This window comes from Myotis yumanensis, unplaced genomic scaffold, assembly GCF_028538775.1.
Source record: "Myotis yumanensis isolate MYYU_CA2020_CCGP unplaced genomic scaffold, mMyoYum1.0.hap1 SCAF_3, whole genome shotgun sequence".
NCBI classification, from domain to species: domain Eukaryota; kingdom Metazoa; phylum Chordata; class Mammalia; order Chiroptera; family Vespertilionidae; genus Myotis; species Myotis yumanensis.
The window spans coordinates 138,393,100-138,419,208 of NW_027223754.1; the positions used below are offsets into that span (position 1 = coordinate 138,393,100).

Consider the following 26,109-nt stretch of genomic DNA (forward strand, 5'->3'; position numbering starts at 1 on the left):
CATCCCACTGAAAATTTTTCTTACTCATTCTTGGTGAATATGACTTACACAGAATTTTTTTCTTAAGTCTATTTAGAACTAAATATCATCATTCTGCTTGCAAGTCTTTCTATACAGATATTCCTTTGTGGTACCTATTTTTGCTTATAGATGTGTTATGTTTATACACCTGCAAGCTGCTTGAGGGTGGGAGATATCATTTATCTTTGCACTCCATTGCTTACACAGTAACTTGCATGGACGAAACCTGGCACACAGTAGCTGCATGCCCAGATGTTCATTGAGTGAATACTGCAACACTTTTCTTCGTGTAGTTTATATATTGACTTTAAAATTAGGGTCAATTTCTATTGGAAGATCAAGGGAGTAGACCTCTATTAAGTGGCCTTAGAAAACGCCAGTCATTAAAACACTGAAGTTATAGTAGAATGCCACCAATAAAGTTGCCCTCGAGAATTAGACTTTTAAAAAGTTCAGTGAATGAATTTTGCAGAAATGTGCAAATTCACCAGAAAGAGGTCTTCCCAATCAAACGTGCCCAGATTAAAATCATTGGCATATGCTAGTACAAAGGAAGAGTGTGCCCACCAGTAGCAGAGTTTAGCAGCCTCGTTAGCAAACAAGAGTCGGAATGCCAGGGTCTGTGGAGAGCCATTTGTAGAGATGACTGTCTCCGCCTCTCATAGCAGAGGCCAGGAAACACTGGATTCCTCGAATTAACCCCTCTTGCTCACTTTCCATGTTTACCGAGTGCATTTCCAGTTGGGCCTTCTCTCCCACGTAGGTCTGCCTTCTTGGAGAATACGAGTTGTTCATGACTTCAACATTCCTGAGTTTCTGACCTTCGTATTTTCCATTATAAATCAGTGAGTGTTTTGGCTCGTGGACATCAGGCAAGAGGGCTACATTAATGTGACTGTGTCCCTCAGCCATTAATATGCTCTTCCATTGCTGATAAAATCAGAGCTCTGGATCCGTGCTGAGGATCAAAGGCTGGCTATGGTATAAAGACCAAGGAACACTTCCCCGTCCTGAACTGCCCCACCTCCCAAGTAAAGCCCTGGAGACAGTTTACTTCCTGGGCGACATTAGGACACCCACCTGCCTGAGTGGATATTTGTACATGGAGCCCCTGCTGTATGCCAGACACTAGGAGGCAAAGACAGAGTGAAGGGGTTCCTCAGGAAGCCCAAGTTACGTGGCTTGTCTTGTTCAGTTGTTCTGGGCCCTAAGAATCATTGCTTATGAAGCCCTAAAATTTTGATGAAATCAGAACAAATCTTTCACAGAAAATGCACGGAAACTGAGCTGTTTACATGCCATTTATTTTATTATAGTGAACATTCCTTTGACATAACTACTGGCTTTATCATGTACTATCTGTGCAACATTGGACAAGTTACCTGATCTCTCTATGCCTCAATTTCCTGATCTCTGAAAGGGCAGTAATATTAGTGCTCTCCTTGTCTGACTGTGTAAAGGGTTAAGTTAGACATTGTATATGAAGTGATAGCACAGTAGTACTTCGCTTGTAGTGAGCAATAAATTACTGCTTTAAATATTATTATGCAAAATATTGTCTTCATTAATTTGAATTGAATCCAAATGTCAATAAAATGAAAGGCAACCTCAGTGAACAGCTATTTTTGATTTGGTTTCACTTTTTCTATGGTAAGAAGCGCTGAAAACATTGGTTCATATACGTCAAAGTACATCCTCCAAGACTGAGTTGAATTCATTCCTCAGTATCATTGTAAATCCAATGGAACCATCTTTAGTAAGGTATACATCATTGAAGTTTTCTGTGGGCCAAAAAAGGATGATGAATTCACGTTTTAATTTTAAAGTCATCGGAGCAGAAGTAACATTGAAAAGGCTTCTATGCTGTTTGGGGGTATTCAAGAGTTCTGCTTGCAGAGAAACTGACAAGACTTTCTCAATGGGCTTCCGGTCACAGAAAGTTCTTCCTCCTCATTGGGAAGTTTACAGTGTGGCTTGCATTCCACCTTCACTTCCTGAAATGGCGGCTGAACCGTAAGAGTTGGTGGTGTTTCTTTTAGCAGTATCCATAATGCTCTATATAGAACCTGAATGAAAAGATTTACCTTAGTGTCATGGTAAAAAATATCTATGATGTAACAAAACCAAAAATGCCGGTTAAGTTCTGAGAAAGCTGCTTTTTCTCTCTCCCTCGCTCCCTGTCTCTCTCTGTCTTTCTCTCCCTGCTGAGCACACATACAATTTACGCTGAAGTTCAATCACATACTTGAAGATTTGACTTGTTCTTTGGTTCCCAGACAAGACAAAGCTGAAGGGGTTCATCACCACCAAACCAATATTACAAGAAATGTTAAAGGGACTTCTTTAAGAAGAAGAGCCCTGGCTGGGTAGCTCAGCTGGTCAGAGCACATCCGATATGCCAAGGTTGCAGGTTGGATCTCTGGTCAGGGCACCTAAAGAAGCAACCACAGATAGGTGGAAACAACAAATCTCTCTCTCTCTCTCTCTCTCTCTCTCTCTCTCCCTCCCTCCCTTCCTCTCTCTAAATCAATAAAAAAGAAGAAATAAAAAATACAAATAAGAAAATATTACAAAGAAAAATATTCTCACTCCCAAAGGCAAACATATAATAGTGGATCAACTAACACTGAAGCTAAAAAAAAGGCTAAAAGACAAAAATAGAAGGATCATGTACAATTATAAAAATAAATTAAGGAATACACATACACACACATACATGAAAGTAGTAAAAAATAATGACAAAAACATAAACATGAAGGGTTGAGTAAAAATGGTAGTAATCTTAGAATGTGTTCAAACTTAAGCAACTATCAACTTGACATAGACAGCTGTAAACATAGCTTGGCATATATGAAGCACATGGAAACCACAAACCAAAAATCTACAAGAGATGGAAGAAATAAAGAGAAAGGAATCTAAACACAACACTACAGAAAGTCATCAACATACAAGAGAGCAAGCGAAGAAGAAAAGAGCAGAGAAAAACGACAAAAACACCCAGAAAACAATAAAATGGCAATAACTACATACCCATCAGTAATTATTTTAAATGCAAGTGGATTAAGTGTTACAATCAAAAGACAAATGGATAAAGAAGCGGATATATATACACACAATGGAATATTACTCAGCTATAAGAAGAATGAAATATCTCCATTTGTAGCAAGGATGGACCTAGAAAGTATTATGCTAAGTGAAATAAGTCAGAGAAAGCGTTGACCTATGAACCAGGAGGTCATGGTTTGAATCTCAGTCAGGTCACGTGTCTGCATTGCAGGCTCGATCCCCAGTGTTGGGTGTACAGGAGGTAGCCAATCAATGATTCTCCCTCATCATTGATATTTCTATCACTCTTTCCCTCTCCCTTCCTCTCTGAAATCAATTAAAATATTTTTAAAAATAAAGACATAAAAAAAGATTGGTAGTTACAATATAGTCAGAGGGATGTAAAGTATAGCTTAGGGAATATAGTCAATAATACTGTAATAATAATAATACATGGTGTCAGGTAGGTGCAAGACTTATTGGGGTAACACTTTGCAAACTGTATAATTGTCTAACCACGATGCTGTACACCTGAAACTAATATCATATTGAATATCCACTATACTTGAAAAATAAAATAAAAATTTTAAAGACTTGTTCTTTGGAATGTCAGTGGACTGTGTGTAATAGACAAGAGTTTTTAATGTCTTGAAAGGTTGAGTCAGGACTAGGCTCTGATAAAGTCAATGACTTCCACTGCAGTAGACAATACTCCGTTCAGTATTTCCGGCACAGACCAATTCCTGTCGATGCTGAGAGCAATGAGTCACGACAATGAATGGAGCATCTTCAGCAAGCAGCCCAAGCAGGAATGGTTCTGAGCTTCTGCGGTGCTCCATCTGTGCTGGAGAACCAAAATGTTCTGTCCACATAAAGCTTCTCTTGACAAAGATTTAAAATATATATATATATTCTTATTGATTTCAGAGAGGACGGGAGAGGGAAAAAGAGATAGAAACATCAATAATGAGGGAGAATCCTTGATTGGTTGTCTCCTGGACCGAGCTGGCAACCTGGGCATTTGTCCTTGACCAGAATCAAACCCAGAACCCTTCAATCCACAGGCCAACACTCTAGCCACTGAGCCAAACTGGCTATGGTGACAAAGACATTTTTTCACCATTTGGAAGTGGCTTGTCAAGTTTCCAAAAGGGGATTCAGAAAAAAGGACTACTTATTCAATGGCACTAGGGTGCAAATAAAGAATGAAAATGAAGAGCTAGTTACAATGAGAGGCATCACCTGTTTCATCCAGTTCTTTGCCTGTTGAAGGAAAGTGGTTTAGCAGCCAGTTTAAGGACCTGTTTCCAGACATTAGAAGAGAGATCAGTGATACTAAAGGGGTTGGTATCTTTTGAAGTGGACACGTCTTCAGTTTTCTTCCTTTGCTCCAAGCCATAAATGAATTCAAATATTTACAAGGTACACGGATTCATTAAGTTTCCTATAATGTGTGTCCTTTTTTGCTTGACAAAAAAAACAAAACAAAAAAAAAAACGCCACATCTTAAGTTTTCCCCAATACATGTTGGACAAGTCCAATTATGTTAAAGTTTCAGCCTTTTAAAATCAAACCTTTTCTTATGAAATGCTTTATATAAGTCCAGTAATTTCCTTAAAAATAACTTTAAATTCTAGCATATCTTAAACCTACACAAGTACAGAAAATAATATAACAAATAGCTTAGGTATCCCCCATCCCTGAGGTTTAACAAATCCTATATAATAAAAGGGTAATATGCAAATTGACCCTAACAGCAGAACGACTGGGAATGACTGGTCACTATAACACACACTGACTACCAGGGGGCAGACGCTCAATGCAGGAGCTGCCCCCTGGTGGTCAGTGCGCTCCCACAGGGGGAGCTCTGCTCAGCCACAAGCCAGGCTGACGGCTGCCAGTACAGTGGTGGTGGTGGTGGGAGCCTCTCCTGCCTCCTCAGCAGTGCTAAGGATGTCCTACTGCAGCTTAGGCCTGCTCCCTGCTGGCAGGTGAACATCCCCCGAGGGGTCCCAGACTGCGAGAGGGCACAGGCCGGGCTGAGGGACCCCCCTGCCCCGAGTGCACAAATTTTTGTGCATTGGGCCTCTAATTTTAAATATTTTGCAACATTTAACTTAGATCTCTTTCCTTTTAAGGAAATGAAACAAATAACAGCAACATTACAGCTCCAATTTGTTCTCCCTCCATCTGTGCTCAGACATAACTAATAAGATGAATTTGGTATATTTGTGTTTATATTAGAAAAGTATGTACCTGTGAAAAAATATATTATTTTACATTTTAGAAATTTATATGAAGTCTCATATTTTACATATCTATTTGAAACTGTATTTTATGATTTTTCTGAGATTCTATAAATATTCCTTTGTACTAATAAACTATATATATATATATATATATATGCTATTTGTTATATTATTTTCTGTACTTTTGTATGTGTAAAATATGCTAGAACTTAAAGTTATTTTTAAGGAAACTATATATATATGGAGAGAGAGAGAGAGTATTGTGTTGAGTGAAATACAAATACTATATAATTTCACTTATATATAAAACCTAAAAAAAACCCAAAATAAATGAACAAGCAGAACAGAAGGAGACTCATAGATACAGAGAACATTTTAATGGTTGCCAGATGGGAGGGCAGTTGGGGAGATGATAGAAAAGGGTAAATGGATTAAAAAGTACAAATTGGTTGTTAAAGAATAGTCATAGGGATGTAAAGTACAGCATAGGGAATATAGTCAATAATATTGTAATAACTATGTATGGTGTCAGATGGGTATTGGATTTATCAGGGTGATCACTTTGAAAGTTACATAAATGTCTAACCACTTGGTTGTACACTTGAAACTAATATAATATTGTACATCAACTGGAATTGAAAATTTAAAAATTATTAAAAATAAAGCAGTGCTGCAATAAACATTTACTTCCATGTGTGCCTGTATACATGTCAAGAGTTCCAGTAGGGAGCTACTAAGAGTACAGTTGCTGGCTTATCAGGAAATCACATCTTCAACTTAACCAGGGAAGAAGGGAAACACTGTACTTCTTCTCCTCCCTGTACTTATGACACTAAATGTTGAGGAGTGGGGGGTCCCACATCAACCAATTTTCCTACTCTCTGGACACCACCTGGATATCCTACAATTGAGTTACAGTACTATCGTGAGTTAGAATAGACCCCAGAGATTCAAGGTTTGGTCCCACAAGGTTGTAACAGTGACTAAAGATAACTTTTCCAAGAATTTTGAGTGTGAACATGAAAAGAGAAATTAGACATTGACCAGATTGGATTCCAGAGTCAAGGGAAGTTTTTTTTGTGTGTGTGTGTTTTTTCTAAAAGGGCATGGTAGTCAGAATAATAGTCTCCAAAGAATTCTGGGCCCTAATCCCTGGAAATTGTGAATTATTAAATTACATGGCAAAGGACAAGTAAGGTTGAAGATGGAATTAAGGTTGCTAATCAGTTGACTTTAAAATAGATTATTTTAGATTATCCAGGTGGTCCCAATGTAAGGTTAAAAGTGATGCCAGAATGGCATCACTTGTACTAAAAGCCCATGCTTGATACTAAACTTGGATTTAACACTTATCCTAATTGTAGTTTTGACCTTTTTCAGAAATGTATTCCTAACCAGTCTGGAATTTTCTGGTCAGCTCTGATGACGTTATCTGTCACGAGAGCCATCTGCATTCCCCCAAAGAACAGGGAAACTGCACGATAAAATCCTTCCTGCTCTCTTGCACCAAAGATATCCTGGACTAAAAATAATCCTTTCTTTCCTTTTGTTAGTCGCTTCCTTGCCCCGCCCTTCTTTTCTATAAAAACCTTAAACTTTGTACACTCCCTCAGAGTACCCTTCTAGTTGTTAGATGGGATGCTGCCTGGTTTATGAGTCACTTAATAAAGCCAATCAGATCTTCAAATGCACTCATTTGATTTTAACAGTAATCACCCGGATCCTTTAAAATGGAAAAGGGAGGCAGAAGAGAAAATCACAGGGAGTTATGACTATAAAAGAAACGTGCAGAGAGGACAGAGAGCTGTGACATTGCTTGCTTTGAAGATGGAGGCAGGGGAACATGAGCTGAGAAATGTGGGTGGCTTCCCGAGGCTGGAAAAGGCAAGGAAATATATTCTTTCTGAGAGTTTCCAGGAAGGAATGCAGCCCTGATAGTCCCTTGATTTTAGTCTAGTGTGACCTGTAGGACTTTTATCTACAGAACTGTTACATAATGAAGTGGCATTGTTTAAGATGCTACGTCTGTGGAAATTTGTTACAGTAATTCTATATAATAAAAAGTTAATATACAAATTGTCCCTACGGGCGGAAGTTCGACCGACTGGGAGTTAGACGTGTGCTGACCACCAGGGGGTGGTGGCGGCAGGCAGCGGGGGAAGGGAGGCCCCAGCCGGCAGCTGGCAGCTGCTAGGAACCCTACTCATGCACGAATTTCGTGTACTGGGCCTCTAGTAAATAGATAACTAGTACAGAGGGGATTACCAGAGTTCATTTGTATGTTGAAGGGAATTATTTCATAGAGAAGAAATTGATTATGAATGAGAGGAGAACATAATTGTAGGAGCAAATCCCTTTAAAAAGGAAATTCACAAATGGCAGATTGCTGGTGAGAGGAGTAGATAACTTTATCTAAGAGTAGGAAGGCAGAGAGTAGATCGGGAAGTAGGAAAGTGTGAAGAGCTGTCTTAGGAAGATGAGGAGCTCCACTCTGAAGGGTCCTGATTAGTCAGTGAAGTATGAAGGGAAGCTCATCAACTGACAGTGAGGTCAGGATGAGGAGGTAGTGGAGATTTAAAGGACTGTTGTGAACTAGTTATTATAAAGCACAGGAAAGCAAGCTTCTTAGGATTGCACGATTGCCAAACAGTATGAACTGCCTAGTTGAAACTATCATCATGCATTTAAGGTAGGGTTAGGAAGCATGCTAGCTATCCTGTTTGTTTTTACGATGGCAAGGCTTAAAACATTTTTTAATTTTATTTTTCAATTACAGTTTACATTCAATATTATTTGTATTAGTTTCAGGTGTACAACATAGTGGTTAGACAATTATAGACAATTACAAAGTGTTCCCCAATATTTTCAGTCCCCACCTGGCACCATACATAGTTATTACAACACAGGGTGGAGCAAAAGCAGGTTTACAATTGTGACTTTGTGAAACAGAGTTTATTCTTGTATTATTATTTATCAATTATTGTATTATTTTCCATACAGACAACTGTAAACCTGCTTTTGCCCCACATGGTGTTATTGACTATATTCCCTATGCTGTGCTTTACATCCCAGACTGCTTTATAACTACCAATTTGTACTTCTTAATCCCCTCACCTTTTTCATCCAGTACCCAACCCCTCCCCTCTGGCAACCATCAGTCTGTTCTCTGTGTCTATGTCTGTTTCAGTTTTGTTGGTTCATTTATCTTTAGATTTCACATATAAGTGCAATAATATGATATTTTTCTTTTTCTGGCTGACTTATTTCACTTAGCATAATACCCTCTAGGTCCACCCATGTTGTATCAAATGGCAACATTTCACTCTTTTGATGGCCAAGTAATACTCCATTATATATTGTACCACAGCTTTTTTATCCACTCCCCTATTGATGAACACTTGGATTGCTTCCATATCTTGGCTATTGTAACATTGCTGCAATGAACATAGGGGTGCATATATTCTTTTTTAAATGTTTTTATTTATTTTTTAGAGAGAGAGTAAGGGAGAAGGATAGAGAGATAGAAACATTGATGAGAGAGGAACATCATTGATTGGCTGCCTCCTGCACTGGGGATTGAGCCTGCAACTGAGGTACGTGCCCTTGACTGGAATCGAACCTGGGACCCTTCAGTCCACAGGCTGACGCTCCATCCACTGAGCCAAACTGGCTAGGGCAGGTGCATATATTCTTTGGAACTAGTGTTTTGGATATCTTCAGATATATACCCAGAGTGGGATGCTAAGTCACAAGACAGCTCCATTTTTTTATTTTTTGAGGCCCCTCCATACTGTTTTCCACAGTGGCTGCACCAATCGGCAACCCCAACAGCAGTGCACCAGGTTCTCTTTTCTCTCTGAAATCAATAAAATATTTTTAAAAAAGGGTGATAGATAATAAAAAGTTGGCGTGATCAATAGATCAAAAATTGGTTGGAGTAGGGATACCAGAGTCAGTGTGCCGGAGGGGTAGGAGGTGGTGGTTGGAAAATGGGATGTTTAAACTGAGATTTTGGAGGTGCACTGACTAGTGATGACAAAGTCAGGAGACTAACCACCAGAATGCCTAATTGAAGAGAGTAAGAAGGAAATGGTTATTGGAAGTGAGAAAGTCAAGTGTCTGAGCTGGGAGGAGATTGGATAGATTATCTTTGTATGTTATCAGGAAGAAAGGATATAAATAGAAGACAATGGGCCAAAGCTAAGGTCCTCAGTAAGTCAAAGTGACTGGGAAGTTGGTTGATGACAGCAACAAGGAGGTTGCTGCTTGTGGGGGGTGGCAAGTCTGAGGGCATTAAAGCTAGTCTCGAGGAAATCCTTTCAATGATCAGATGTGTAAAATAAGCGGGGGATTCTGTTTTTATTGACACCTAGTCAAAACAGAAGTTCTTTCCTTTTGAGAATATATTTAATCATGCAAAGTATGAAATTAGAGATGCCCAGTACATTATTTTCTTTTTTGATGGAAATAGTGCCAAATAGAATTTATCAGAGTTCCTGAGTATCTACAAATAGAGGATAAAGCTGAATAAGAGTCACATATTTTGTGAATAATAAATAATAATAAAGTTAATAATAATAATGTGGGTAAAATAGTATCATAGAAATATGTCAGAGAGTAAGTTATGAATAATTTGGTTGTTTTTCCAAATTTTTATAATGCTTATAACATTTTTCACTTGTTAAAATCTATAATTTTAAAAAAATATTTATTTTCTTACCATTCTTTTTCTTAAAGAAGATTGTATAAGTGTCAGGCACCACAAAACCTAGATATTTCCTTGATAGGCCATAAATCTGGCCGAAGATTACAAGTAGTCAAATGAAAAAGGGAAAACTCACTAGCTAAATAACACAAAAGAGAAGTACAACTATTTTTACTATTAATGTCAGACATTTTTTCCTAGGTTTTTAATAACAGGAGTATTCTGTAATATAATGGGCCTCATTTTCAAAATAGCCTGAAAATACAACACATTTCATAGAGCTCTTGCTAATAGTGTCAATCCAAAGGAACTTATGATTTCACTCAGTGACGAGAGAAATAAGAAATAATGGTCTCTATTGATCTGGCTTCATTATGGATTAAATTTAGAAGTATCTAGAAACCTGCCAAATCGATCGATTGGATTTTCTGTTAAACATAACAGATTGAACACACATTTTATCTCTACTCCCTCAAGTAACTTCACTAAAACAAAAGTAAAGTGATAAACCAGTAATAACAAAGAGGATGGGAGATGAGAAGAAAATTTTGGAAGATGAAAGATGGACAACAGATAGACGTTAGCAGAGCAAAGTGAATTCTAACCACCTGCAGCAGACAAAGTGAATAAGAAGTAATCCTTTTTACCCTGAAGAACCCAAAAAACAAAGCCAGGAAATTGGAGGCAGCAGCAGACACATCTGAAAGAGAGCAAAGGTTGGGGGTGAAAGCAGAAGGATTCTGAAAATCAACATAAGGAAAAGCTAGGTTCAAGAAAGAATAGCAGATAAGGACATTTAAAAAATAAATATGAAGATTTTTATTAGCAGAAACAGTTAAAAGAGTTCAAAGTTCTGGGAAAGGTGTTGGGAGTGGAAAGGGTAGGTTGCTGTCTTTTGCTATAATCTTTGCAGAACTAAAATATTTAACCTTTAAAACTGTGTGCATGTAGTATTTTTATTTTAGAGGGTGGATTGCATAGACTCCAGGAACATTTGCATTGAGGGCAAAATGGCTATTTCACAATATCCTATTAATTATTTCAACACATACAAAGAGGCTATTTCACATCATAGCTAATCCACTTCTTGGAAAACATTAAGAAAGATTTAATGTTTTGCCGAAACCGGTTTGGCTCAGTGGATAGAGCGTCGGCCTGCGGACTGAAAGGTCCCAGGTTCGATTCCGGTCAAGGGCATGTACCTGGGTTGCGGGCACATCCCCAGTGGGGAGTGTGCAGGAGGCAGCTGATCGATGTTTCTCTCTCATCGATGTTTCTAACTCTCTATCTCTCTCCCTTCCTCTCTGTAAAAAATCAATAAAATATATATTTAAAAAAAAAAAAAAGATTTAATGTTTAGAATACATTTCACTGTGACATATTAAGATGAATCTCTTCCTGGCTGGTATGGCTCAGTTGGTTGAGTATCTTCCCATGCACGGAAAGGTCGCTGGTCTGACTCCAGACCGGGCACATACCCAGGTTGCATGTTTGATCCCCAATTGGGTATGTAAGAGGGGCAACAGATCAATGTTTGTTCCTCTCTCTCTCCCTTCCCCTCCCTCTTTCTCTAAAACAAAACAAACAATAAAACATTAAAAATAGAGTGAATCTCTTTGTTTTGTTATCATCATCATATTTTCCTTTATTATTAAGGGCAAGTGAGTCATCAAAATTAGTTATTTTAGGCTAGCTCAGAGCTTCTCAACTGGGGAAGATTTTGCCTACCTCTCCTTCCCCCCCAAAATTGGCAGTCACAACTGGGGGTGGGGGGCCGATATTGGCATCTGATAGGTAGAAGCCAAGGTTGCTGCTAAACATCTTACAATGGACAGGACAACTCCCCAAACAAAGAATTATCTAGTTCCAAATGTCAATAGTGATGTGGTTGAGAAACAAGCTCAGAGTCTCTGAGATGACTTCATCAGAATGCTATACATAAAGACTGATGATATGCAAACATTTTGCAATTTAGGACTGACTCAGCTAAATATCTTGGTGCAATGTTGGAAGCAGTTTGGCTGTGAAATATACGTTTGGGAATATTGAGAATGGTAAGGTAAAGACAAAGGTATAATAAGTAATAATAATAATATATAGTGCTTTGTACTTCAATAATCTCTTTCATCTTTGGTTCTTAGGGCACTTTATAGACTAGTAATGACTACTTTGGTACTCACATATTACCTTTTATCTAAGGATCTCAGGCACTTTCACAACACTCTCACAATGTAGGAAGTATTATTATCCCCATTTTATAGGTAAGTAAACAGAGGCACAGAAGTTAAGCAACTTACTCAAAGCCATACAAGTCAGTAAGAGCCAACCTTCCTGACGCAGAGCCTATTAATATTAAGAGAACTGGTCTAAGAGATGCAGTGACAAATTTACGTGGCATAAATATTATCCTAGTTTATTCAGCCTGTTGTTTTCAGGTTCATATTTCGTATTCAGTACCTTATCTTTTTTTTCCTAACTCCCCTCAGTCCCCAACATCTTAGAGACCCAGGACTCTGCTTGATAGCCTATTAATAAAAGGGGCTATATTTACTGAGTGCCTTCCTTGAACCAAGCACACTTAAAACACCGTGTCACTTCTTGTAACAGTTAAAAAAATATGGGCTGTTATTGCTGATTTTTATCGTAAAGAAAGATGAGTTTCAGATAATTTACATAACATGCCTGAGACCTCTCAGCCATTTATGTGTGTATCCAGGCCGACCCTATCCTCCCTCCACTGCATCCTGCAGCCCCTCTAAGCATATGAGAGTGAATCTGTTTAATGTCCAGCCCTTCCTCTCCCCTCCTAAAACTCAGAAAACAAACGAATAAACCCGGATAGCAAGCGATTTCAGGGGGCGCACCCAGGTCTGTACCAGCTAAGCTCAGCCTTTTAAACCCATTCTCAAGGAAGGCCTTTAATTTTCTAAGAATTTTTCCGGAGCTCCCTCTGGGTTACCCATACGTTCACCCCAACAGCCAAACCCGAGCCCAGAACCGTGTGAGCTTCTCCCTGGGGAATAAATAGCAAGTGAATCACTTTCTTCTGCCCTCATTCCTGCCACAGGCACACACTCACTGCCCACCCACCATGCGTCACCTGAGCGAAATAGGAATACTAAGTAGGAAGAAAGATTGATGTTAGGGAAGAGTGTGACTCAAGGCTCGCCTACTCTTCACAGAATGGTGGCCTGGCAGTTGTACCCTGCGCCCCGTGATGTGCCCTGGCATCGCTACTTGGATACAGTGTCAGCAGCAGCCCACCCAGCCCGGGTGCAGAAATCTTAGACGACCTGCACCTGAGGATCAGAGTTACCTTAGGGCGCATGAAGGATAGAAAAACAGAGGCAATCACCGTCCCAGCTCCTATCAAATGAGCATCAGCGCAGCTTTAGCACTTTGACAGGGAGCTTTCGCTGCTAAATTCACTATCTGCAAAGAGGAGGTGTAGAGGCAGGCTTAAGAAGAAAACTCGAACTAGGACTGATACAGCCGGTGCGACACAATGTCGAAATGTTTCTAAGTTTCTCTTCTAAGCCTAAGATCACAGTCAACTCTTGCTAAGTCACTGTCCATTTAAGCCCCTGCTTTTCGGTAACCTTTTCACCAGGAGGGTGAAACTTTTCTTCCAAAGGGGGGTGCTGGGTTTGTTTCCGTTCTTTCTGTGGTGCCCCTGCCATCCTGGTACCTCTGAAGGGGGCAGCCAGGAGGACCCGGGCGCGGGAGCGTCCTCCCGTCCGGCCGGTCGGGCCCGGAGTCATCCCAGGCTGACCGCACTTTCCCCCCGGCCGCCCGCCTCCCAGACTTTCCCTCGAGGAATCTGTCTTGTACTTAAAAGGAAGGGCGGTGGGAGCAGGGGGAGGCGGGGAGAGGAGCCGGGTGCAGGGCGCGCAGAGCCGTTCCCGCCCCGGGACCCAGGCGCCGCTAGGCCGGCCGCCGCGGGGCCGCGAGCCCAGGAATGTGCGGTCCCGGCCGCGGGCGGGCGCGGGCGCCGCGCACCTGAGCGGCGGGGGCGGGGCGGCGGCGGACCCACCCCCCCCCGGCCGCGCCCCTCCGGCCGGCTCGGCCCTTTCCGCCGGCTTCGGCGGCGCTCGGCTCCCTGCCCGCCCCTCGCTCCCTCCCTCCCTCCCCGCTTCCCTCGCTCCTTCCCTCCCTCCCTCCCAGCCCGCAGAGCCGGGGGCTCGGGACGGCGACTTGGCGACTCGGCCGTGGTTCCTTCGGCGCCGCCGCTTCGGCTCACCTGGGAGCCGGGTCCCAGCCCCGCGCCGCATCCCCCAAACTGCCCCCAGGTAAGGGCTGCCCGGGCGCCCGCGCTCCCCACGCCCCGGCCCCTTCCCGAATCGGCTGGACAGCTGGCGTCTAGTCCCCCCTCAGCGCCGTGCCCGGGGGTGGGAGCGACGGTGGCGGGGACCCGACCGGCGGTGGCCGCAGCGAGCGCGGGAGAGGCGACGGGCCGACAGGTGGCGGGGTCTGCCCGGGTCCCCCGACCGGCGCCGGCGCGGACCCCTGAGTGGACGGGCGGAGGGCGGGGCGGGGGCGGGGTCGTCCCTGTCCCCTCCCCGAGGGCGGCGATCGCCGGCCGCCGTGTAGGTGTGTCGGAGGCGCCCTGCAGGTTGGGGACTCGGCGGCCGCTCGCCGGCGGGACCAGTGGGCGCGCTCGGGTGGGGGCTCCGCGGGGCAGACCCCTGGCGGCGCGCGGACCTCACGCTTCCCTCCCGCCCTGTGTGTTTCCCCGCAGACCGCGGCGGCTGGGGACCGGGCAGCCCGCGCCCGGGGCTGTGCGCTCGTCTCTGCGGGGCCGCGCGGAGGAGGCGGCGGCGACCGGGGCCGGGGGCGGCCGGAGGTGAGCGCCCGGCCGGCCCGCCGGGAACATGGCGACCGGTGGCTACCGGGCCGGCGGCGGCAGCACCACGGACTTCCTGGAGGAGTGGAAGGCGAAGCGCGAGAAGCTGCGCGCCAAGCAGAACCCCCCGGGCCCCGCCGCCCCGGGCGGGGGCGGGAGCGACGCGGCCGGGAAGCCCCCGGCGGGGGCTCTGGGCACCTCGGCGACCGGCGCGGCCGTCGAGCTCAACAACAACCTCCCGGGCGGCGCGGCCGCACCTGCCGCCCCGGGGGGCGTGAACTGCGCGGCGGGCCCCGCGGCGCTGCCCCGGGCGGCGCCCGGCCCGCGGCGGCCGGAGGACGAGCCCCCGGCCGCCGCCGCCGCCGCCGCCGCCGCCTCCGCCTCGGGGGCCCCGCCGGCCCGGGGCGACGAGGAGGAGCGGGACGGCGCCCCCGAGAAGGGCAAGAGCGCGGGCCCCAGTGCCCGGAAAGGCAAGGGGCAGATCGAGAAGAGGAAGCTGCGGGAGAAGCGGCGCTCCACCGGCGTGGTCAACATCCCCGCGGCCGAGGTGAGCCGGGCGCGGGGCGGGGGCTGCTGCCTCCCGCGGCCCCCTCCGGGGTCTCGGGTCCCCCCGGGTCCGGGCCCGGCGTTTTCCCGCGGCAGCGCCTGCTGCTGATCCTGGCGGGCGGGCAGGCAGCGGGTGATGGAGTTTCACTCTGAGCAGATGCTTCCCGGGAAGTTCCCAACCCCGAGCGGGACACGTGCTGCGCAGGCTCGCAGGCTGAGGTCTCCGACCGGGATCCGCTTCTACGGCGGTGGGAACAGCTCCTGGCTCCAGACCCCAGAGCTTGCTCGCTCAGACGTGTTTTTTTTTTTAATGCTCGGTCAGTTAGAAAAAATTGATGAATGGTGATGACCACAGATTTTATTTAGTTTCTCACGTGTCCGGCTCAAATGATCAGATTATCTCCTCTCTTAACAGTGTTTAGTAGCACCTGTAAAGGAAAAGAAGCCTTAGCCTGAGTATATCCAAGACAGCGTTATCTTTCACTCACCCAAGATGAGTAAATCCAAATGAATATATGCCCTATTTCATATGTAAGCCAACTTTTGGAAATAGCGCTTTCCAACACACACACACACACACACACACACACACACACAGTTTTTTTTTTCCCTTTTCTGAGTGATATTTAGGACAATAGGAACGCTGTAGCAACTCACAATTTTTTCTGAGACGCTCTCTCCTCGTATTTAAGTGTTTGGCTCTGTGTGTTCTGGAAAACATTTGTGGTAGGGTTGGTTTTTTTTTTTTTTTTTTTTTTTGAGCAGTCTCAAAACATTTCTGCAGGCAGTAGCATCTTTCCATTAGAGTGAGTGGGGAAACATTTTTACTTAGTGAATAGCTGCACCACTTTACCCACAACAAAACAAAACAATACAATCCTATACAAGTTTTGATTACTTCAGTAGTAGCTCACAGGTTTTTGGGAAGTGGTTCAACAACCCTGTTTCACCCAAAGTAGTTAGTTGCATCTTTTTCTCATTGGCTCTTTAGGTTTTACTTTTTTTTTTTTAACTCCTGGTCTTTAATTTATTCAACTTTGACACCAAGAAGACAGTAAGAATTACTAACTTTAATTGTGGTTCAAGTAAAAAAGCATTGGCATTAAGATAGGGTGTATATCAAACATACCCAAATGTTTAAGTCTTAATATGATTTCCGCACCTGGAAAATCAGTTTGTCTTTGAAGGGTATATTTTTATGAGTGGTTCAGGGAGATTTTTATCAGCCAGCAAAACTGTTCACTGTGGTTTGCTACTTGCACAAAAGATCTGTTACTCATTAAATTGTTTAAGAAGGAATTCTAAAAGTAGTAATCAAATTTCTAGGTTTTTTTTGTTGTTTGTTTAGTTAAAAATATGAAGATTAAGGGGAAACTGAAGACAAGGCTTTGGAAAAACTACATTCCTCAACTTATTTTTAAAGTAGCTGGAGGTCCAAATAAAAGAACTTGTCATTTTCAATCTTTCCCTCATTATTCATCTGACAGGGTTCTTATTTGGGAAATACACTGTCAGATGTTAGATTTCATTATTTGTCTGGCTGCTTGTGCTAAAAAGATACATTTTTGTTTTTTTAACAAGGGTAATGTTTACTGAGGGAAATAAGTATGGTGTATCTTGCGAGATCCTAAGAAACATCCTTTGTTAATACTTCTGCTTTGGGTAAGGAACATAGTGCTGAGAATGTAGATGACTCCCCACTACAATTGAGTCTAATACTCTGGAATGTTTTTCATTTGGGTGTTGGCAACTCCTAAATTTAATCTTCCTTAAAAACAAACAACCTAGGGTACCATTTTTTTTTGTCTGTGGAATTTGAACCTTTTTTATTGAATGGGGAATTGAGGACTGCTTTCTTTTTGTGGTTACCATGGCTCTGTTTCATGCTGTAGGACTCAACAAAACATGGTCATGTTTTACCATAGTATCTAATTAGCAGGCATGCTTCCTGATGCCTCCTCCCAAAGTAGTGGTAAAATATATGGCTCAAAACTTTTGAAGGTGAACCATTTTCATATCTTTTGCTTATTGGTTTTTAGAATTTGTGCCACTCATTTCTATTAGTTGTTTCAACATTGAGAAGACCAGATGCGGAGCTTTGTGGGCCATACTACTCAGCACTCCTGTTTTTAAAAGTTAATATAATATTTTACAATTTTTTCAGGTATCAAAGCAGAAAACCACCAATCTGTCAATATTCAAAAGTAGACTTGTATTATATATAGTGTTGAGTAAGACTTATTTTCAAACCCTGTTCCCAACCAAGTTTATCTTAGATTAGTATGTAATTTGTAAGCAAAGAGCTTATTTTAGTGATTGATGAACAGCAAGTTCCTTCAAGAAGTGTTTATTAAACGTGTGTGACACATTTGTTGTGACTTTAATTCATTTTACTAACTACCAAGTATTATAAATTGTTATAAAGGTACCTGACAGCAGCTAAGTATACCAAAAACAACTGGAAGGTACTCTTAGGAAGGAAGCAGGTCAAAAACTGAAAGCAGTGGATGAAGGTAAAATACTGGGTGGATACTGGGTCTGATGACTATAATAAAAAGTGCAAATTTACAGATGCTTATTAGTGAGATAAACTTTAGTTCTCATTTACAAAGTTAGAGGTTTTTTAAGAGCTATTTTTGGGGGGGGTGGGGGGGGATAGCCCATATTGGATATTGGATGTGACATACTTCCTGCCAATAATTATTATATATGCTTATTAGATCAGTCAGATACTTACTACATGTTTGTGTCCAGGTAATATCATTAGCATTGTGATGAAAAGAAGTAGTAGCAAGACTGTAATCTAGGAAGAAAGCTAAGGCATCCTCCTGTATAATAAAGAGCTAATATGCTAATCAGACCGAACAGCAGAACGACCTTCCAGATGAAGCCAGGGCTGGGAGGGCCAAGCGACTGGAACTACCGAGCCCCTTGCACGAATTTCGTGCATCGGGCCTCTAGTAATTACATGAAAAACTTAAGAACTGAGTTAGTTTAAAAGTCATCTTAATAGTTTTAATTAATTGCTTATTAGAAATATTGTGTGTTTAAAGGGAAGAGTTGATGGGCTGAGAGAGGCTATTGAAGGTGAGGGTCTTGAGCTAAGTCTTATGTTTCTATACCCATATATTCATACATACATGTATACATACCTTTTTGTATAGTACTTTTTAAAAGAGTGCAGTGGTACTTAACTGTGGCAGCACATCATTATCATGTGAGGATCTTAATACGCTCCTGTGCTGATTACTCTTGCCCTCTTCCTCCCTGACCACCTCATGATTTAGTGGGTTTGGGATGGATCCCAGGCAATAATATTTTGATAAGCTTCCCATGTGATTCTAATGTGAGTCAAGGTTAAGAACTATTGGGCTGCAGTCTGGGTTACAGAAATGAGTAGGACACAGGCCTTGCCCACAAGGGACTCTCAAGTAATAAAGGCAGTTATGGTAAGTACAGTGTTAAAGTACAGCCTGTTTCCTGAGCAGAGTACATAACTCAAGGAGGAGGGATGTATTTGAGGAAGGCTTCCGAGATAGTTATATACCCCTGTTTTCAGAGTGCTTGTTATTGCTGTTGAGTAGGTTTGCACGAGTGGATTAACAGATGATTACCATAGAAAATAAACTCTTTTAATAGGTAGAACTCAAATGACACTAAGGTTTTGATTTAAATAGAAAAGGTAACATATATTGAAACTCACTGATTTCATAGTAGTTGGCTAAAGTACTTTATGTGCTGTCTTAATTAATGCTCGCAGCAATCCCATGTGGTAGTTACATTTACTCTTTTTATCCCCATTTCCAGAGGAAATAAAATGGATGCTTAGAGAGTTTAAAATGACTCTTGATCACATAGAGCAGTGGTCGGCATAGTTTAAAGGAGCATTTTTAAATGAGCAAAATGTAAGTAATAATTACTCAGCATATTTGTTCAACATTATATGGGACAAGTTCCACTTAGTAAACTTTATAAATCCAGGTAGATTAAGAAATGCCATTTGGAATGCCCATTATATTCCAGACTGTCTACCTACCTGTCTATGTGGTGAGTCAGGGGAGGAACTAAAAGTGAGTCAGAGTTGGAAAAATATAGCATAAACCCTGAGGTTGCTTAATAAGATATAAGCCAGACTTTCCTAAATGTTTGACTTCATTGATAAAGTAAATTGAATTTTTAATATTATGATTTATAGTGAGTTGTCTAAGATGAGATGCTTTTTTCCATAAAAATAATTATGCAATTAAAGTAGATGACATTTATGGTGTGCTTTATTAAGTGCCAGGCACTCTTCTAAGCACTTCACATATATTGGTGCATAACCCTAAAGGAAGATGGGGGCCTGCTGAGAGGGTAAGTTACTTGCCTGAGTTTGTGGTAAGAAGCAGCGATAGTCTGCCTTCAAAGCATTGTGCTTAATCTTATTATATACTAGAGGCCCAGTGCACTAATTCATGCATGGGTGGGGTCCCTCGGCCTGGCCAGAGATCGAGGCCTATGGGGGGGGTGGGGGGCGGCCAGTCAGGGGGAGAGACCGTGGGAGGTTGGCTGTGGGAGCTCACTAACCACCAGGGGCAGCTCCTGCCTTGAATGTCTGCCCCCTGGTGGTCAGTGCACATCATAGCAACTGGTTGACCGGTCGTTCTAGTCGTTCAGTTGTAATGGTCGCTTAGGCTTTTATATACATAGATTAGAGTATTATATGCTATATTCTGAATTTAATAAATACAAAGATTATTTTAGTAAAATATAAGATACTAACATATTGCTGTAGAATTTGAAAATGGCCGTATTATAAAAGGCAGATGAAGTGGGACTTTATTGGAAAAATTTAGCAAGTAAACATATTACCATTGGCATTAAAATTGTTATTTAAGATCTTTATTAAGCTAGTGGCCTTATTTATGCTCTTTATTATTTCTACATTAGTTTTTAGCATCTGTGATGTAAGCCAGAAAATAATTATGCTACTTAATAGTAATGCTAATATAATGTCTTAGAAGTTTAAAATTATTGGGAAATACTAGAATTTGACATTTTCTAAGTGTTTTTTTTTTCCTTTTTAAAAAGTGAGGTATAATTGACATACCATAAAATTCATCCTTCTAAAGTGTTTGATGTTTGTTGTTAATCCTTGCCTCGTATTTTTTTCCTTGATTTTTAATCGATAGAGTGGAAAGGGGGGACGGATGGGGAGAGAGACAGAGAGAAACATTGATGGGAAAGAGACACCGGGAATTAAACCTTCAAGCCTTCAGTGGAGGGCTGACACTCTAACCACTGAGAGACACCGACCAGGGTTTAAAGTGTTCCATGGTTTTTAGAATATTCATAAATTTGTGCTCTCTAAGTGCTTTTATATTTTCATCCTAATTTTTCGTTATGTTCCTAAAACCTGAGGTACCTAAGTCTTAGCTCCCCATTCAGTAAAGAGCAACAGTTTTCAAAGCATGAGAAGCTATTAAATTAAAATAATCAGCCCAGCCAGTGTGCTCAGTGGTTGAGCATCGACCTATGAACCAGGAGGTCATGGTTTCATTCCTGGTCAGGGGAGGTGCCTGGGTTGGGAGCTCCATCCCCAGTAGGGGGCATATGGGAGTAGGCTGATCAATGATTCTTTCTCATCATTGATGTTTCTATCCCTCTTTCACAGAAAAAATGAAATTAATGGTAGAATCTACTTCGTTTTAAGTTTCTTAAAACTTGGTGACCTATTACCATTTGTACTGGAGTTTAGCGTAAGGTTTTTAATTTAACTGAATGTAACATTTCAATTTATTTAAAATTTTACATATTGTTCTTGGAGATCTACAAAGCTCCAATATCTAAACCAATGATTTTCATCCTTTTTCATCTTAGGGCACATGTTAACTAACTACTAAAATTCTGTGGCACACCAAAAAATATATTTTTTGCTGATCTGACAAAAAAATAGGTATAATTTTGATTGAGTTACAAAGATAATAATAGAATTTACCAATCCTTTTTGCTCTAAAGTGACTTTTTAAAAAAATCAGGTGCTGTCCTGGCTAGGTGGTTCAGTTGGTTGGAATGTCATCCTGTACACCAAAAGGTTGCAGGTTCGATTCCCGGTCAGAGCATGTATAGGAGGCAACCAGTAGATGTTTCTCACATTGACGTTTCTCTCTCTACACCTTATTCCCCTCCTCTTTCTCTCAAAATCAGTAAACATATCCTCGGGTGAGGAATAAAAAAAATCCGGTGCCTGTAGTTGTATATAAGGATTTCTGGTAGCAAGAATTAACCAACTAGATGTAACCTTTTTATATACATATTTCAAAATAGGGCCTTCACACCATCGATTGTTGTTGTGTTGGCTGTTATCATTTTCTTTTATTTGACAATCTAAGGGAAAAGAGGTCAGTGCCCCTGACTAAATAGTCAGGTATTGCAAAAATTCTTGCTGTACACCGGTTGAAAATTGCTGATCTAATCATTTGGAAACTTCGAGTCAGAGCACAAATGGTGTTTTAGACCACTTACAGTGTTAGTATGTTACTTGGATTAGTGTCCTAAAAGCTGTGTGTAGTTGGGGGAGTGGGAGGGCACTACCTGTATGTTGTTTCCTCAAAATGCTGATTACTGAGGTTCATCTCAATCTGGGGGAGGGTTGGGATTACCTGAGACTGCATTTTAACATGTTCTTGAGTAATTCTTGTACACACTAAATTTTAGGAAGAACTGACTTTAATGCCCTGTACTGGTTTACCAATATCTCACATGAAATTGATACTATTATCTAACAGGATTGTTATATGAATCAAATCAAATAATATTTGTAAGCTGTTCTAAAGATGACCAAATGATAAGTTATAGTTGCTGTACACGTTACATTGACAATTCGTTGTTGATATCTAATGGAAATTTCTTATTGGGATGTTAAGCATTCTTATTTTTTCTTCTAACTAAACTTTATAGATATTTTAACGGACAACTTGATCTATTTGGAAATGCATTGTACCTTACAAACATTTACATAACAGTCATATTACATATTGTCCAGAATTTGTTAGAAACTTAGACTACTGAAAAAAGCCTCTAACACTTAATCTATTTTGGCTGATAAAAGTATTGCTGCTCCAGCTTTTTGTTTGTGTGTTTTCATTTGCATGAAATATCTTTTTTCATCCCTTTATTTTCAGTCTGCTTGTGTCTTTAGATCTGAAGTGGGTCTCTTGTAGGCAGCATATATACAGGTCTTTTTTTTTTTCTTTCTTTTTTTTGTTAATTTAGCCATGCCATGTCTTTTGATTGGAGCATTTTGTCTATTTACATTTAAAGTAATTGTTGATAGGTGTTAGCTATTGCCATTTTATTAATTGTTTTCTGATTATTTTTATAGTTCTTTTCTGTTCCTTTCTTATTCTCTTGCTCTATTTTATAGGTTGATGATTTTCTATGGTGTTATATTTGGATTCCTTTCTCTTTATTTCTTATAAATCTATAGATTTTTGGTTTGTGGTTACCATGTGCTTCATATATACTAAGCTATGTTGTAGTAGTCTATTTTAGGTTAATGGTTGCTTAAGTTCGAACACATTCTAAAATCTACAGTTTTAATCACCCTTTCCATGTTTATGTTTTTATTGTTTAATTCTTTTGTGTATGTGTTTGTGTATATCCCTTAATTTATTGTTGTAATTACACATTATGTTTCTACTTTGTCTTTTAAATTTTGTCTTTTAAGCTTTTAGAGTTGGTTGATGTACTGTTTTTACTATTTGCTTTTGTCAATGAGCATTTTTTACTTTCCTATATTTTCTTACTCATATTTTAAAAGGACTTCTTAAAGAAATCCCATTAACATTTCTTATAGTACTGGTTTAGTGGTGATGAACTCCTTTAGCTTTTTCTTGTCTGGAAAACTTCATCTCTTTGATTTTAAATGAAAACCTTGCTGGGTAAAGTATTCTTGGTTGTAATCCTTTGCCTTTGATGACTTTGAATATTTCTTGCTAGTCACTTATGGTCTGCAAAGTTTCAGCTAATAGTGTTAATGGGAGCTCTCTTATATGTAATCAACTGCTTTTTTTTTTATGCTGTTTTAAGATTCCCTCTTTGTCTTTAACCTCTGGCATTTTAATTTTGATGTGCCGTGGAATGGACCATCTTGTTCAGCACTCTATGCACTTACTGGAATTGTATTTCTATTTTCATCATCAGGATTTCAGTCATTATTTCTTCAAATATGTTTTTAATCCTTTGCTCTCTTTCTCCTACTGTTACCCGGTGATGCGGAATTAACCTTGATATTGTCCTAGAGATCCTTTGAGCTATCCTCCTTTAAAAAAAGTCTTTCTTTTCTTTTTGCTCTTCCAATTGGGTGTTTTCTGCTACTTCGTCTTCTAGATCTCTGATTTAGTCCTCTGATTCATCTAATTTGCTGTTTATTCCTTCTAATGTATTCATCATTTCAGTTACTGTATTCTTTGTTTCTAACTGGTTCTTTTTTTATATTTTCTGTCTTCTTGAACTTTTCACTGAGTCCCTATATTCTTCCCCTCAGTTCATTGAGCATCCTTATAACCAATTTTTTTAAAACTTTGTATCTGGTAGATAGCTCATCTCCATTTCATTTAGTTCTTTTTCTGGAGTTTTGCCGAGTTCTTTCATTTGGGACATGTCTTGGTCTCCTTGTTTTTTGCTGACTCCCTTTGTTTCTATGTATTAGGCCATCTCCCAGTTTTGATAGAGTGGCCTTATGTAGAAGGTGTCCTGTGGGACTCTGGCAGTCTCCCTCGTCACCTGTGTGAGGTGCTCCAGGGGTGTCCCCTGTGTGGGTTGTGTGTGCCCTTCTTTGTAGTTGGGCGTCAGTTGCTGTTGTTATGTCAATGGATGGGATTGACTGTCAGGCTGGCTGGTTGAGAAGGCTAGCTGTGACTGCAGTGGATGAGCTGTTTTGCCTGGGTTGACCACATGGAGCAGGAGTTGCTTTAGTGGGGCTCTGGTGCCAGCTGAGTTTGCCTTTTGGGTGTATTGTTACTGGAGCTGGTTGGGTGGTGCACCGGTGTGCTCTGAAGCCAGCTACCAGGTGTGCTGGATCTGGGGCCTCGTAGAAGAGACTTGTTGCAGGCCCACTGCTACTTATGCTGGGTTTGGGGCCTCTTGGTAGTAACTCCCATGTATTGTAATCTGTGGTTGGTTGTTGCTTGTGCTGGGCTTGGAGGCGCTTGGTACAGGATATGCTGTGAACTGAGGCTAGTTGCCACTTGTTCTGGGCTTGGGACCCTTGGTGGGTGTCACATTGTGAGCTGAGGCCAACTCTGCCCCTTCTGCCGGGCTTGTGACTGCTTAGTGGAAGCTATGTTCCAGGTCAATACTGGCCACCGCTTAGGCCAGGCTTGGATCCAGTTCATGGGAGTTACAATACAAGTTGAGACTGGTCACCACTTGTGCTGGGTTTGTGGCTGCTTAGCAAGACCTACAAGGCATGCCAAGGCCAGTGATGCTTGTTTGGGGTTTGTGGACCTTTGAGAAATTTTGGGAAAGTCCGCAGGCTGAGCTGAGGCAGGCTGCTTGTGTTGAAAAGCTGCTAAGAGGCTGAGACCGAGTGAGTAAGTTGGATGAAGGGAGGTGGTCTCAGGGAATCACTGGGGTAGGGGATATGGTGTTAGCCAGGTTAATGGAGGCACCATATTTGGTGCCTGCCAGACAGGGCCAGCTGGGTAAGGAGAATAGTTCAACAAAGGAGTAATGACACATGCCAGCACTTACATCCCTAGAGAAAGTTGTCCTGATCCTTTCTCCTTCAACCCTGCTCCTGATGTTAGTCAATTTAGTTCCTTCCTGTATGTTCTGGCTATTTCTGAGTTGCTGTCCCTGCACTGGGACTTACAGTGCGTGGGTTTGTGAGTGAGTGAGTCTGTGCATGGTCTCTTTAAGACCTGCAGATCCTTGGTCTCTTGCAACCATTTGTATCTCTGGCACATAATCTCTGCTGTTTTTCACTGCCAAGTCTTACGGGGATTCCTCTTTTCTACATTGACTCCTGAGTTGGGGAGCCTGGTGTGGAGCTGGGACCCCTCCTCATTGGAGACGTCCGGAGCTGAGGTACCCCCTCAATTCTTTTTTTTTTAAAAATATATTTTATTGATTTTTTTACAGAGAGGAAGGGAGAGGGATAGAGAGTTAGAAACATCGATGAGAGAGAAACATCGATTAGCTCCCTCTTGCACACCCCCTACTGGGGATGTGCCCGCAACCAAGGTACATGCCCTAGACTGGAATCGACCCTGGGACCCTTGAGTCCGCAGGCTGACGCTCTATCCACTGAGCCAAACTGGTTAGGGCCCCCACTCAATTCTTAATTGCTGCACCATGGGTGTGGGACCTGCGGGTTCTGCACCTCTGCCCCTCCTACCAGTCCCACATGGCTTCTTTTTTATATATTCAGTTACAGGAATTCTATTCATTTCGTCTTCAGTTGGCTCTCAATGACGGTTGTTCTATAATCTAGTTGTAATTTTGAAGTGTTTGTTGGAGGAGGTGAGCAGAGTTTACCTACTCTGCCACCTTGGCTGGAAGTCCTTAGTCTGTTGTGCTCTTGAAAGTGCACAATACAGTTTTCAATAATAGTCTCATGTGTTTTAACTCGTGTTGAATTGAAAGAAAATGGGCTGTTGTATTATGAAAGTGTGTATTTTGTTGGGGTTTTGGTGAAAACACAACAGAGAATTTAT

At 41.7% G+C, this 26,109-nt stretch overlaps 1 protein-coding gene across 1 annotated transcript in view; it reads left to right on the plus strand.

Annotated features, from left to right (window-relative positions):
- Positions 1-14,187: 14,187 nt before the first annotated feature.
- The window catches only part of PAWR (pro-apoptotic WT1 regulator), a 118,176-nt gene continuing 106,254 nt past the window's right edge, over positions 14,188-26,109 (plus strand). The window contains exons 1-2 of the mRNA XM_070409670.1: positions 14,188-14,309; positions 14,759-15,410. Coding sequence (XP_070265771.1) covers positions 14,892-15,410 — 519 coding nt within the window. The 5' untranslated portion in view covers positions 14,188-14,309; positions 14,759-14,891. The remainder of the gene's footprint in view (positions 14,310-14,758; positions 15,411-26,109) is intronic.